General features: G+C 40.5%; 1 protein-coding gene across 3 annotated transcripts in view; it reads left to right on the forward strand.

Moving 5' to 3' along the window:
- Nucleotides 1-14,371, forward strand: part of MAPKAP1 (MAPK associated protein 1) — a 307,717-nt gene extending 293,346 nt beyond the window's left edge. For all 3 annotated transcript variants that reach the window (XM_089677866.1, XM_089677867.1, XM_089677868.1), the window contains 2 exons: nt 2,560-2,657; nt 13,815-14,371. In XM_089677866.1, the coding sequence (XP_089533992.1) occupies nt 2,560-2,657; nt 13,815-13,934 (218 nt within the window). In that variant the 3' untranslated portion in view covers nt 13,935-14,371. The remainder of the gene's footprint in view (nt 1-2,559; nt 2,658-13,814) is intronic.
- Nucleotides 14,372-14,793: the final 422 nt, after the last annotated feature.

Below are 14,793 nucleotides of genomic sequence, written 5' to 3' on the forward strand. Positions count from 1 at the left end.
CTTCTGAAAATGCTCGCTATCTGGAGCTCATTACTATCAGAGTCATTGCCCCAAATGCAGCAAGTAAAGTTAGAAAAGCTGATCTTAATTTTGTTCTGGGGAAGTCAATCAGAAAATACTTAAGTCATTGTTTCAGCAGGACAGCCAGGCAACTAGCATTTTCAGATGGAGAGATCACTAGTGGCAGCTTACAGATTTCTGTCAGTAAATTGTCCCCTTAATTTGTGATACGGAAATCTCAGAGAATAACAAATACACACATGTACATTTTCCGTTATACAGTAAGTGCAGAGTGCAAAGTATCCCTCCTCCCCTCTGAACCCTTCTGGCCTTCTGATTATAGAAACAAATTATCCTGCTGCAGGCATCTACTAATATATGTACCAAACAAGTTTAATTTGCTGAATGATTTAAGGAAGTTATATGTTTGTTCCCCCATTTTAAATCATTAGACATGCTACCAGCAGAAGATTAATGCTTTGTAATTATATTTAATTATACATTTCCAAGATAAAATGTCTCATGTTCAGAGATGGCTAAATGTAATAAAATGACCCTCTATAAAACTATACCTGGGATATATTTCTCAGTGTGGATGTGTACATGTGATAGTCGTACAAATAGGACAGTTTAACACCCACAAGTTCTCCAATTGTTCATTTGGAGCATCTATGGTATGATTGAGCATTGTTGTGTAAAAACTTCTAAAAGTAGACTTTTTGTTTTCATATCATTTTTAACAGCAGCACAACATAGAAATAGTCTCTGCCCACATGAATAACCCATTAGTAGTAGGTCTTTATCTGGGCGAGATGAGCCTTACAGAAAGCCTAACGTGGGAGGACTCATTCCTGACCTGACTATGCTACTTGCTTTGCTATCATGGTGACCTGCCTCAATAATTGAGTCACAGATCTGAAACAAATATGCAGATGAGGACTTCTGACATTCCTGCCCTGCATACAGTGCCTTGAGAAAGTATTCATACCCCTTGAAATGTTGTCATGTTACAACCAAAAACGTAAATGTATTTTATTGGGATTTTATGTGATAGACCAACACAAAATGGCACATAATTGTGAAGTGGAAGGAAAATGATAAATGGTTTTCTAAATTTTTTACAAATAAATATGTGAAAAGTGTGGCATGCATTTGTATTCAGCAACCCTGAGAACTACCTTACCATTACAGCTGCAAGTCTTTTTGGATGAAAAAAGTGAACTTTTTGCCCATTCTTCTTTGCAAAATAGCTCAAACTATGTCAGATTGGATAGAGAGCATCTGTAAACAGCAATTTCCAAATCCTGCCACAGATTCTCAATTGAATTTAGGTCTGGACTTTGACTGGGCCATTCTAACATTCTGCTTTGTTCTAAACCATTCCATTGTAGCTCTGTATGTTTAGGGTCGTTGTCCTGCTGGAAGATGAACCTCCGCACCAGTCTCAAGTCTTTTGCAGACTATAACAAGTTATCTTTCTTGCCATGTATTTAGCTTCATCCATCTTCACCATCAATTCTGACCAGCTTCCCTGTCCCTGCTGAAGAAATCCATCCCCACAACATGATGCTGCCACCACCATGCTTCACGGTGGGGATAGTGTGTTCAGGGTGATGTGCAGTGTTAGTTTTCTGCAACACATAGCGTTTTTCTTTTAGGCCAAAAAGTTAAATTTTGGTCTCATCTGACCAGAGCACCTTCTTCAAGATGTTTGCTGTGTCCTCCACATGGCTTCTCGCAAGCTGCAAACTAATAGCCATAAAGCCATAAATCCCTTCTTATGGCTTTCTTTCAACAATGGCTTTCTTCTTGCCATTCTTCCATAAAGGCCAGATTTGTGGAGTGCAAGACTAATAGTTGTCCTGTGGACAGATTCTCCCACCTGAGCTATGAATCTCTGCAGCTCCTCCAGAGTTACCATGGGCCTCTTGACTGCTTCTCTGATGAATGCTCTCCTTGCCTGGCCTGTCAGTTTAGGTGGACGGCCATGTCTTGGTAAGTTTGCAATTGTGTCATACTCTTTCCATTTTCAGATGATGTATTGAACAGTGCTTCATTAAATGTTCAAAGCTTGGGATATTTTTTATATAACCTAACCCTACTTTAAACTTCTCCACAACTTTATCACTGACCTGTCAGGTGTGTTCCTTGGCCTTCATGATGCTGTTTGTTCACTAATGTTCTGTAACAAACCTCTGAGGGCTTCACGGAACAGCTGTATTTATACTGAGATTAAATTATACACAGGTGGACTCTGTTTACTAATTAGGTGATTTCTGAAGGCAATTGGTTTCACTAGATTTTAGTTACAAGTATCAGAGTAAAGAGCGCTGAATACAAATGCACCCCACACTTTTCAGATATTATTTGTAAAACATTTTGAAAACCATTTATCATTTTATCGTGTCAAGGGCAGCAGGTCAGGGTTGAGTTTTTATGCTACCAATCTTATAAAAGTTATACTACCAATCGCCTACACTTATTTACTGTTTCATTTTCAGCATATTATTCTCTTTTTTGAAAAATATGTGTCTAATGAATGTTTGTTCTCCATTACAGGCCATGCAATGTTCAAGTTGACCTACCTCAATAATCATGATTACAAGCACCTGTATTTCGAATCCGATGCAGCTACTGTTAACGAGATTGTCCTAAAGGTGAGTTTTCTGTTACTGCAGCATCCAGCATGTACAGAATGAAGCTTAGGGTGATTCAAATACTATATCATGCAAGATCTTGTAATAACATAATGAAATATTAGTACATGCACACTGGTACCTGTGGACAGACCTCTTAGATACCAGCTTTCATGGGGGGAAAACAATATCAGTTACCCTGGAAAGGTTCAACCCAGCCAGTGGGCTTTCCCCAATATGTCTCCCTGGGTTGGCTAGTCCAACAGACCTGTAAGATGATGACTGTTTGTCTCAATGTTGTTTTACAATAGCATCCAGACTCCAACCATAATTGCTACTGGTACTGCTGATCGAGTACTAAGTTCATAGATGAATCAATCACCTCCTGGACTTACAATCATACCACAGAACACTCACTAAAAAGCATTGCTAAACAAAGCTGCTGCATCGTGTTTACAGGGGAAGTGATGTGACATCACAGCTCTTCCTGTCAGTACAGGAGCTAATATGGAGCTGATGCAGACCTGCAGCAACAGATCACTGCAATAGTGAGTACATCCATAAATAGATCAGTATCTGAGGTGACCTGTTTCTGCATAGTTAAAAAAGAAATAAGCCAAATTAGTTTATAACCAAAAATTATAATTTTTAAACATTTTTTTTTACATTTTTTTTTTTTATATTATTATTTTTTTTTTTTTTTTACATACTGTCACCCTAGCAGTACAGTGTCACCATGGTGACACTGTACTACTTTTGGGGGGGGGGGTGATTTTTTTTTTTTATATGGGTGTAAAAGCAATCATTTCTCTTTCTCTCTGTCTGCATTCTTGCAGCCATTGAGAACTACTGAGTGAGCTGTGATTGGTCACAGCTTGTCAGGTACAAGGCTGTTGTGAATAGCCTTGTACCATGTGACCTCTGTGATCATTCACAGATTTCACATGTAGTAAGCAATGATGTCAGAAGTGACATCTTGCTTACTACTTTGCATGTGATTACTGATTGGCCAATCAGTTATCACATGATCGGGACCTCGTACAGAGGTCCCGGCCTACAATCGGTGTTTCACTGTGTCCGGAGGACACAGCGGGCACTGGATTGCGGTGCTGCACGCTCCCGGGGAGCACGCACAAGCAGGGTGCAGGGAGGCCGTTTATAAACGGCCACCCGACCCTGCAGTGCCACCGTCCGACTGTTTATATACAACGGCCGGTCGGGAAGTGGTTAATACAAGAGAGGATTTTGCTCGCTTTAGAAACCGCAGCTTGCAATTGCATGCCATTATTAAGCATGTGATCTACCAGAACTCCTAACTTTTTTTTCTGAGTATAGATCTATGCTTGTCCCAAGCATGTTTGAAGCTATTTACCGTTGACTGGAGGTTTTACCGACTCTGCTGGAAGTTTATTCCAAGCATCAACTATTTTAGTAAAATGATACTTTCTGAGATTAGTTTTGAACTTTCCTCCAGTTAGTTTAAGGTCTTGTCCTTGTGTTCTTGATTTTAATTTTGTGTTCAAAATACTGCCCTCCTGAACCTTATTCACCCCCTTGATGTATTTAAAGATTTCAATCATGTCTCCCCCTTCCCTTCTTTCCTCCACACATGTTAAGTCCCTGAAGTCGCTCTTGATATGTTTTATCCCCCAGACCTTTCACCATTTGTGTTACCCGTCTCTGGACTCGTTCTATCATATCAATATCTTTTTGTAAGTGAGGTCTCCAATACTGGACACAGTATTCTAAATGAGGTCTAACTAAAGATCTATATAGGGGAATCAGGACCTCCTTCCTCCTATTGATGACCCCTCTAGTGATGCATCCTAGAATTCTATTCGCTTTCCCCACTGCCTTGCCACACTGTTTGCTCAGTTTGCAATCATCTGAAATAAGTACCCCCAAGTCCTCTTCCTCTGAAATGCTGGCAAACAATGTACCCCCAATGTTGTACTCTTTAAAGGGATGATTTTTACCTAGGTGCATTATTTTACATTTAGAAATATTAAACTTTTTTGGCCAATCTTCCAGCAATGCCAAATCATGTTCCATGTTACAGACACCTCCAGGGATATCATCCCTGTTACACCTTTATGTCATACTTTACCTAACAAACCTTTAGTTATATCAACCTTACATATAGATTAAATAGAACAGGGCCTAGTACAGAGCCTTGTGGTACACCACTAGTGACCGGTTTCTGTTCCGAGTGAACCCCATTTACAACCACACTTTGGTATCTATCCTTTAGCCAGCTGCATATCCACTGAACTACCCAAGGGCTAAGTCCTAGCTTGTACAACTTTTGTATTAGATCATTATGTGGAACTGTATGCTATGTCCACAGCACCACCCTGGTCTAAAACATTGGTAATATAGTCCAAAAATTCAATCAGATTAGTCTGACATCTGCCCTCAGTAAAGCCATGTTGTTTGTTTTTAAGTGATCAGTGATCCTTCTCTTCAGGAGTGATTCCATTAACTTGATTAAAACCGATGTTAAACTCACTGGCCTGTAATTGCCAGCTTTTACGTTTCTGCCTTTCTTGTGGATAGGTACAATATTAGCTGTCTGCCAGTCATGGGACACTTCTCCTGTTAGAAGAGATTGATTAAAAGGATCAGTTAATGGTCCAACAACTATACCTTGAAGTTGAAGAACTCTGGGATGAATACAGGACCTATTGCTATATTAATCTTTAACCGAGCCAGTTCTTTTGCTGCATCTGTCTCCAGAAATCCTAAAATTTAACTAATATGATTTCCCAATTTATTATTGTTAGTATAATTTATTTCTGAGAAGACTGAACAAAAGTATTTTTTTTTCTATCACTAATGTACCTAAAAAAGGTTTTATCTCCTTTGATATTAGATTTATCAATTTCCTCCTCTTTCTATGCTTTGGCATCGCTGATAATGTGTTTGGCCTCCTTTTGTCTATTCTTATACACCTGTTTCTTTGAATTTCCTATATGCTGTTTTTTTTCCTTTACTATCTTTAGTGAACCATATTGTTTTTTTCTTCCGTTTTATTTTTACTAACTTGCTTGACATATAATCTAGTTGCCTCTGGGATGGTAGTGCCCACTGATTACTTTCTCCTTGTTTTACTCCAACCTTTCAACTAATTTTTTAGAAATTCACCAATTTCAGAAATATTTGTCTTTTTGAAATCTAAAACTTTTGTTTTTGTATGTGATTTTTCAGTTCTTATTTTAGTACCAGACCAAAGTCATTGGTGATCACTAGAACCCAAATTTTCTCCCACCTCTACATTAGACAGTCGATCCCCATTTGTCAGTTCTAGGTCACCTCGGGTTGGACTTTTTACTAACTGTTTTAGAGAAAGCGCATTCAGTTCTTCCATTACTTCCCTGCTCCTGCTTGTAAGAGCAGTTTGAGAATTCCAGTTAATGTCAGGCATGTTGAAGTAATCCATAATTAAAACCTCCCCCTTCATTGCCATTTGAGTTATCTTGTCAATCCACATCATAATCTTCAGTCTGTCCTGGCGGTAAGTATTAAAGTCATACTTATGTGATAATCTTTTACCCAGAAGATATGTATCTAAATCTATCAGTTTATAGCCCTATGTTACCTGAAACCCTTGTTGGGTTGACTACAAAAGCTAAAAGGTGTAAGGATGTAGAACCAAGACATCTGCATAACAAAAAAAAAAAGAAAATAAAAGCTCATGGATAAAGGGGGAAAAAAAGGCTTTATGACTAATGCGGTTAAGGCAGCTTAGATTTCAGGTTTCAGACAGATTTAACTACATAAGTTTGTTTGGGACTTTTTCTTTGGTTGTTTTAAGTTGTGTTTGTCTAACCTGTGACATTTCCGGTCATACGGTGTTGTCCAGATGCTTAAGCTTGTAGTACTTATTGAAAACATGTTTGTAAGGAGGGTGCAGAGGCTGGAGAATGGCTGTATTCTGGGTCAGAGTGTCTTTCAGCTATGTATTCAGATTCCACATATCCTGTCAATGTTCTGGGAGCCAAGAGGGCTATGATGAGCAATGTGTCGGGCTTTTAACTGGTAATGTGAGCTATGCAGATCATGTGTACACACTGAATACGAGATAATTAGCAACAGATCTAATCGAATGGTTAATTGCAGCTTTTAGATGCACTGAACAGATATTAATAGCCAGCATAAAGCAGACTTCATTATCTACTGAATTAAGTGCTGCCATTTCAATTTGGATATAGCGGTAATGAGTACACCTTGTTAATTTAACCACTTCCCATGCGCAAAGTGTATGCTTGCCAATATGTTTCAGTCCACTATAGGCACAATAGTGTTGATTAGCAAAACTATGCCATCAGTTTTTAAGCACATGTGTAATTAGTGTTTTGGGTGGTGTACTTTGTGTCTTAATACTGGAAGTCTGTTTTGTTTTCCTTGTGCTGATGTACAGGAAAATCTGTGTAAGATGCTTCACCTGTTGGTGCTGGCTATGCTGGCACACACACAGATGGAGCAGGTGACAAAAAATGAATTTTAACATTAATTAATTAGCTGGTAGTATATATAGTATTACACTGAGAATGTAGATGGGTAGTTCACTTAGACCGGGATCACATATTTGTGATGTGTTACTGCAAACATGTATAGCAGTAACAAGGCAGGCCATTCCTTTTTAATTGTCTGCAAATGCAACATAATGGACCTAAAAACACTCATTCAAAATGGTGTACTAAAATATACACATGCTCATAGTATTCCAATGCAGCACCTGAGGCATCCAGAGTTGTGTCCCACACAATCACAGTGATAATGGACTTTACAATCACTTTTAGGATGTTCAGCAATTGGAACGTTCTTTATGTTTGCAATGGTTTTGCAGAAAGCAGCCCCAATCCTCTTTTTCTTGGGAGCCTGCTGGCACTCTTGGCTCCTTCACCTCTTCCTCTTCCAGCCACTTCCTACGGTGGTACACATGCGGGCTCAATCCTGAGCTTACACTCTGTAATGTGTCCTGGTCACTGGATTTATTTGACAGCAGCAAGTGCTAATGGCTCCTGTTGTTGTCACTGATTCCAGTGAGGAGGTAGAGAGAAAGCAGTGCTGCCTCTCTCGGGCACCGCACAGGATCAAGATTGGGCTCAGGTTAGTAATTGGGGAGGGGAAGCTGCTAATTGAAGTTTTTTTTTTGCTATATGGGACACCACTCTGGATGCCTCAGGTGTCACACTCCTATCCTATGAGCATCAACTTCTCTTACCTATATCCCTGGCTGAATAGTTTTTTTTTCTCTACAATTATCAAATTTAGTATGGGAACATCCACCTCGCTCTTTAGTCTCATAAGTAAAAAATGGTCACTACATGATCTAGATGGACGGCGCTATATTCAACAACATCTTATGCATTGCATTTTTATCCATGAGAGAGAGCTACTGGATTAGACTACAGAGGTTTTTTTTTTTTTTTTTTTTTTACCTAATACAGGTATATAGGGGTCTCAGAACATACCATATAATGTGCCATAACCACAGTTGTTCCTTCAAAGCCTTTGTTGGGGCTCATAACGGGTTGCCTATTTTTTAATAAATCCAGTGGAGTTCTACAGACAAAGAGCCTCCATAGACTTGTAATCAGTGCTTGATATAATCCCAATACTCACTTCTCCTCTGGGGTAAAGTCCCATATAATTAAGATAAACAAGGTTACAAGGTTTTTAGCAGTAAGGTTTACATGGTGAGGAGTTCCCCAGCAACGTTTGGGGAAAAACGTTGCTGAGTATCTCTGGGGAAGCAAGACGTTGCTGGCAAAACAGGTGAGACCTCGGGAATTCCCCACCATGTAAACCCACAAGGACCTTTAAAGCTGGAAACCCTGTTTATCTCACTTCCATGGAACATTATTCCAGATGGGATGTGTGCATTGAGATATACTGGATATACCAACCACCGATTACAAATCTATGGGGGTGCTTTGACTATTTTTGAGTCTATTGGAGTTGTACAGGTGAACTAAAGTATATTGCGCACAGACTGGACACCCATTGTGGTTATGACACATTATACAGCAATGTGATATGGCTGTTTGAGATCTCAGAAGTTGTTGTGAGACAACTATATATGAAATCCATCTAAATGAGTGGATGGAGATATAGCCGTATTGACTTAAGGATCACTGTGGATGTCTGGGACACCACTCTGGATGCCTCAGGTGTCACACTCCTATCCTATGAGCATCAACTTCTCTTACCTATATCCCTGGCTGAATAGTTTTTTTTTCTCTACAATTATCAAATTTAGTATGGGAACATCCACCTAGCTCTTTAGTCTCATAAGTAAAAAATGGTCACTATATGATCTGAATGGACGGCGCTATATCCAACAACATCTTATGCATTGCATTTTTATCCATGAGAGAACGCTACTGGATTAGACTACGGAGTCCTCTGATGTGGCCAGAGAAGTGCATGCCCAGGGTCTGCAACACATTGATTGTGATCTGGGCTTGCCGACCCACCATCTCAGAGCATCAGCATGCAGTGTGCCGGCAGTGGAGGGAGCAAGAGGCTGACGCTGTAAGTACCAACTGCAAGAGGAAAAGCAGGTCAGTGTATTAGACAACAGATACACTGGGCAGAATAGCTTTTGCAAAGGGCATATAAGCACATAGGATTACCAACTATTAAGCTGCTTTCACACTGATCCGTGGGTGCAGCGCCGTACCTGCAAGAAAGCCGTAGGTGAACTGTGCTGCACAAGTGGTATGGTAGACCACTACACAACAGTGTGAAAGCAGCCTTATAGGGGGCTCAGGACAGTATTGGCTCATTTAGATTTTTGATTTGCAACTGGTTACTAAATCATTTAATTGGCCCTTGCTCTTCAAAAGGTTGAGCACCCCTGTACTGGATGTTTGGATGTTGCTGTGGGTGCTGAAGGACTCCCCAGTCGTGGATGACAGTACTGTACACCAGTCGTATATAGGGTTCTATTATGTATGAGAGTCTGTTGTGAGAAACATGGTGGGCCTGTTTAATGGGGGGGGGGGGTTATACCTTAATAATTTTAATGTTTGTTTAATAAATGGATGCAAGCTGAACCTTGTGATTTTTTTTTTTCATGATGTGTCCCTTGCAATGGTAGTTTTAATATTTAGTGGTGTAGTATTTTTGGTCTTGGATGGGAGACTGTTGAGGTTACTGCAAACTTTGGATTGATAATGGTAGATCTTTGTCATTTGGTTTTCTAACAGAACATCATAAAAGGCACAGATCCTTGCCTGTTCTAACAACTGTTACATTGGGAGCTGCTAGCACCATAACTGATACACCAAATAAAATATAGCAGTTTAGTGTTAAAAATAAACAAAAGTGCTGCGTTCCCTATTCCAAAACCTTATACGTATGTGTGTGTGCATATATAAATCATACAAAAACAAACACAAATCTTGTGTAAATTCCAGTGTCAATAAAGTTCATACGTATTGCAAACCAGTTCTCAAAAAGTCCACAAAACTCTATCTTCCCACTGTGCATTGATGTAACAGCTGCTTCTTAACCATAGCAAGCTAGAGCTTTGTTTTTATAACCAGTGTTTTTTCCCCAAATACTCTTTCAAATCTTGTGTACAATGCAGTGTTGAATCCACCTGCTCCAATTGTGCCTGTGCATCCAAATAGTACTATGTGCTCACCAACGGCTATGACAGCAGTAAGTGGCACAGGCATCAGATTAACCTTCCTTTCAATCAGCCTTCCTGCCCTCCAGCTCCTCTCTCCACGCATTGGCCTCAAACAGTAATGAGGCACCATAGTGCAGTGATTCTTTATTAAAAATTGATAAAATAATCCTCCCAAGTGCACGCCTACATTCAGTCCATAAAACCTGTGCCAGCATAAAACATCAGTTCTACTCCCAGGATGGCGCCTTGCTTCTCTGACCTCCAGTGAGTGTTCCATGCATTGGAAGTGACATTAGCTAACTATTTAATTGGTAAATGCTAATTAGTGCCATCTTGTGCTTTCTTAACACTTAATATGTCAGTGGTGTATTATTGTTAAGAAAGCACAAGATAGCATTGACTGATTAAATAGGAAATAAAAAGAGGCAGAGGTCCGTCCCTGATGACATCAAGCCAGTTGAAATACATTGGGGACATGGTCCCTTCTGGTATATGGAATGCATGCTTAAAGTTGGAGGAAGCAGGCACCATCTTGGAAGTAGAATTTATGGTGACATCAACCTTGTTTTTATGTATTGAATGTAAGCGTGCACTTGGGTGGATTATTTTATCAATTTTTAATAGTCACTGCAGTATGGTGGTTCTTTGTTTGGAGCCAATAAGTGAATGGAGGAGATAAGAGCTGCGAGCCGCTGGAAGGCTGATTAAAACAAAATTAATTAAAGTGGATTTAAACCCCCCAAAAAACTGATCTTGTCTGTATCTCTGCTCTGGGTAGAGAAGCAACAGAGACAGCATTGTCAGTCTAGGGAGAGGGTAGTGTTAGATGGACTTGATTAACAAATTTAAGATCTTCGAGATAATTATCTATAAAAGTGAGATTACAATATATAGAAAAAGCAGATGTAGTCCTTCAGGAGTGTTCAAATTCACTTGGGATGGAACAATTGAGTGTTGGTAAAAAAGCAACGGGTGGTGGTGGAGGATGAACACAAAGCTTCCTCTGATTGGCTAAGCTGGAGAGTGTGACATCTTGATCCCAACTTTTTAACTCAGCCAGTCAGAGGAATCTTTGAGCAGCATTCTGCCATTCGTAGGCATCTTTGTGTTCTGTGAATGAATGCAGACTGTCCTGTTCTGGGCATGAGATGGGAAGTGTCTGTCCCACAGCCGGAACCCAGTATTGTGCACTTGCTGAAGCTACATACAGTGCTTAGAGACACTGCAGCACTTAAGCCAGCCATAGCAGGTTTGAATCCTTGCTGAATCAACCAAGATTTGAACCTTGTATGGGGTAGGCTGACTGTGCCCAAGTTGATCACTCGATTGATAAACTTGGCTGCAACCAGCCTGCCATATTTTACGTGCGATTATTGCTGTTATAGCCGATAGCAATAATCACTGTGTTCCCTCAGCAGGGAACACGGTAGGAGGGATAACCTGTCAACACAGTGTTGATGGGGGAATTGAGCACAACGGCCTTGGTGAAGAAAATAGTTTATATGGACCAAGCTGGCCCTGCTTCGTACCTCGGCGGAGTGGGAAAGAGTTGGATAAAAAATTATTGGTCTGAACTCTGATGGAAGGGGCAGAATAAAGGAGTTGAACCCATGAGATGAAAGTTGGGCCAACCCCAAATTTACATCATAAATAGTCCCACTCCACCGAGTTGAAAGTTTTTTCAGCGTCCAGAGAGAACGCCACCACTGCCAGGGTCCCAGATTTTGCTGCATGAGCGGTAATAGTAAATTAAATTTATATCAGTCCCCTTACCAAGCATAAAGCCTGTTTGATCCCTATGAACTAGGGAAAGGATTATTTTATTAAGTCGGGTAGCCAGGACCTTGACATTTATTTTTTGCATCTACATTCAGAAGAGATTTGGACCGGTAAGAAGCGCAGAATTCTGGATCTTTACCAGGCACCACTACTATAATGGCTCTCAGCATAGACTCCGGGTGGGTGGCATTATCCAGAACAGTCAAAAAGACTCCCTGGAGTTTTGTCACTATAGGTTTTAAAGAATTCGGAGCATACGCCATTGTCGCCGTCTGCATAGAACCCAGGGCCTCTTGAATCTCTTTAGGGGTAATAGAGGCATCAAGGAGCTGTAGCGAACTAGCAGATAGGACAGGAAACTCAATCTCATCCAGAAAAGAACACAGCCTCTCGGAATCATGAGCAGAGACCGAGCAATTCGACTAGTAATTCGCAAAGTGGGCATTGATGGCATCCGGAGTAGTCCGTAAACTGCCATCAGCCTCTCTAATGTCAGCAATAGGAGTAGAGGCAGATTGTTCCATGGATAGCCATGACAATATTCGCCCAGTCCTTTTCCCCTGCTCAAAAATCCTCTGATGTAACAGCTGCTTCTTAACCATAGCAAGCCAGAGAAGCAATACCTCTTGCAGGGCCACTTCCAGATCTCCATACACTCTCTGTCACCACTATTTGCAAACCTAGTCAACAAGTCCCTAGATCTGACCTCAGTAGCAGCCAGTCACTTCAGATTGTCTGCAAACCATGCCAATAGTGGTCGGACATAGGCCTTAAAGGCTTCCTAAACCACAGCCAATTCCATTGTGTCCAGGTTGGTAAGCCAATAGTCTCATATGCCTCCAGATAGAATAGGCTCAACATGTTAGTCAGAGATCCAATAGAAACCATACCCGACGTGCAGAGGCCACAGACACATTCAGCCATAAAAGCAGTGGGGCATGCTCTGAGATTCCCCACGGGAGAATTGACACCTTGGCCAAGACGTGGTTGCTGACATAAAGATCAAGGCGGGGACATAGTAGCATATGTAGCTGAATGGCAGATTTATACTGATGTATGGAGATGGAAATATTCATATGCTAGGAATTATTTCCTAGTATATGGATATTTCCATCTCCATACATCAGTAAAGGCAAACGTGGAAGCCCATTTAGACGGGTGAATCCGTGGCCGCATCAGGATTAAATTTATCCACATGCGGACACGGAGATATATATTGAAATCCCCAACCAGGATAGCAGGGTATTTAGCAAGCAGCTGGGTCAGTATAGTAAGTATAGCAGGAGTCGCTGGCGGCGGGATATAAAGTCCCACAGCATATAACAGTACAAATTTTCCCTCAGGGTCCAGATGCAGATCAAAAAGCGTGAAAGATACAGACTTGCGAACCAACACACTCACTCCCCGTGCATAGGAAGAATAGGTGGCATGGTAATAGTGAGCTACCCAGGGCTTTTTAAGACTTGAGTATTCTGCTCCCAATCAAATGGGTCTCCTGTAGAATACAGGGGTTCTGAAAACTCTTCCTACAAGCTTTAACCCGTTCTCTGCTGAACACTGATATAAGACTGCTCTAACTGCTGATGAGAAAGGCTATTTAGCAGTTTATGTTGACTAAAACAATTGCATTTCCATGTTGTGTGTACTGTGGGAGACCAGACATAGTGAATGCAGGGTCCTGGGTTTAGTATCACTTTAAAAGTGAAGGCTTGTATCTACTTATATCATTAAATTCTTTTTTTTTTCTTCTGAAGGTCAATTACATCTTGGAATCAAGAGCCAGCACAGCAAGGGCTGATTATTTTGCACAGAAACAGAGGAAATTAACAAGAAGGACCAGTTTCAGCTTCCAGAAAGAGAAGAAACCGGGTTAAAGTAAAGTAGAGGGGATGTGGTAATAGGTAAACATACAGAACCTTGGCAATGGCCGGCCAGTGGGCCTCCTACCGCCATGTCTAAAAAGACATAGGCAGAGGCTCTGACCCGGAGGATTTTGCCCCCTATGAATCATTCTCAGTTTAATGTATATAGTTATTTTTTTGCAGTTTATTCCAAAGCCTGTTTGCTTGCAAAGTGCAGAACAGAAGCCAGCCATTCCTGTGATCCTGTTTATGTTGAAAGTACTGATGGGCAAAATTAAGTCTAGTATGTTAAGACCATCTCATTGAAGACCCCCAGCCTGGTCCTCATGTTTCTAATATTGTAAAGTGGTCTAAAGAAGACAAAAGAAAGAAGAATTTACACCCCATTCACTTCTTTGTGATGTTGGTATGAAATTTGGTTATAGATTAATAAAGAAATGGAAACCTTCTGTCTGCAGTGTTGTTTATTGAGGAAATTGTTTCATTTGAACCTCGGGTATTACACTTTCTACATACTTGCTCCAAATGTTTCAAGCAGGGCGTATAGTGATAACTTTTGTCTCTGAGGGACATGCTTACCTTTTTTTCAACCACTGTAGTTCCTGGTTAACAATATGCTAATACATCTAGATCCCCTCTTCTCCGCTTACAGTTGTTCCCAACTCATGGCATGGATATGTGAAAAGTGTGAGTGTACTTGTAATAATATATATAAATATATATATATATTACAAGCACTCTTCACAAATAAATTATTAGTAACCATCAGATATACAAGTTGGACTTAGAGTTTTGTTTGATCCCTCATAGTGGATGTATAGCTTCCAAGGACTTGTTTACACTTACAATAACTTTCTGAGGGGCAATCCAC

This window comes from Staurois parvus, unplaced genomic scaffold, assembly GCF_062004578.1.
Source record: "Staurois parvus isolate SC_StPar_1 unplaced genomic scaffold, SC_StPar_1.0 ptg000194l, whole genome shotgun sequence".
Taxonomy (NCBI): domain Eukaryota; kingdom Metazoa; phylum Chordata; class Amphibia; order Anura; family Ranidae; genus Staurois; species Staurois parvus.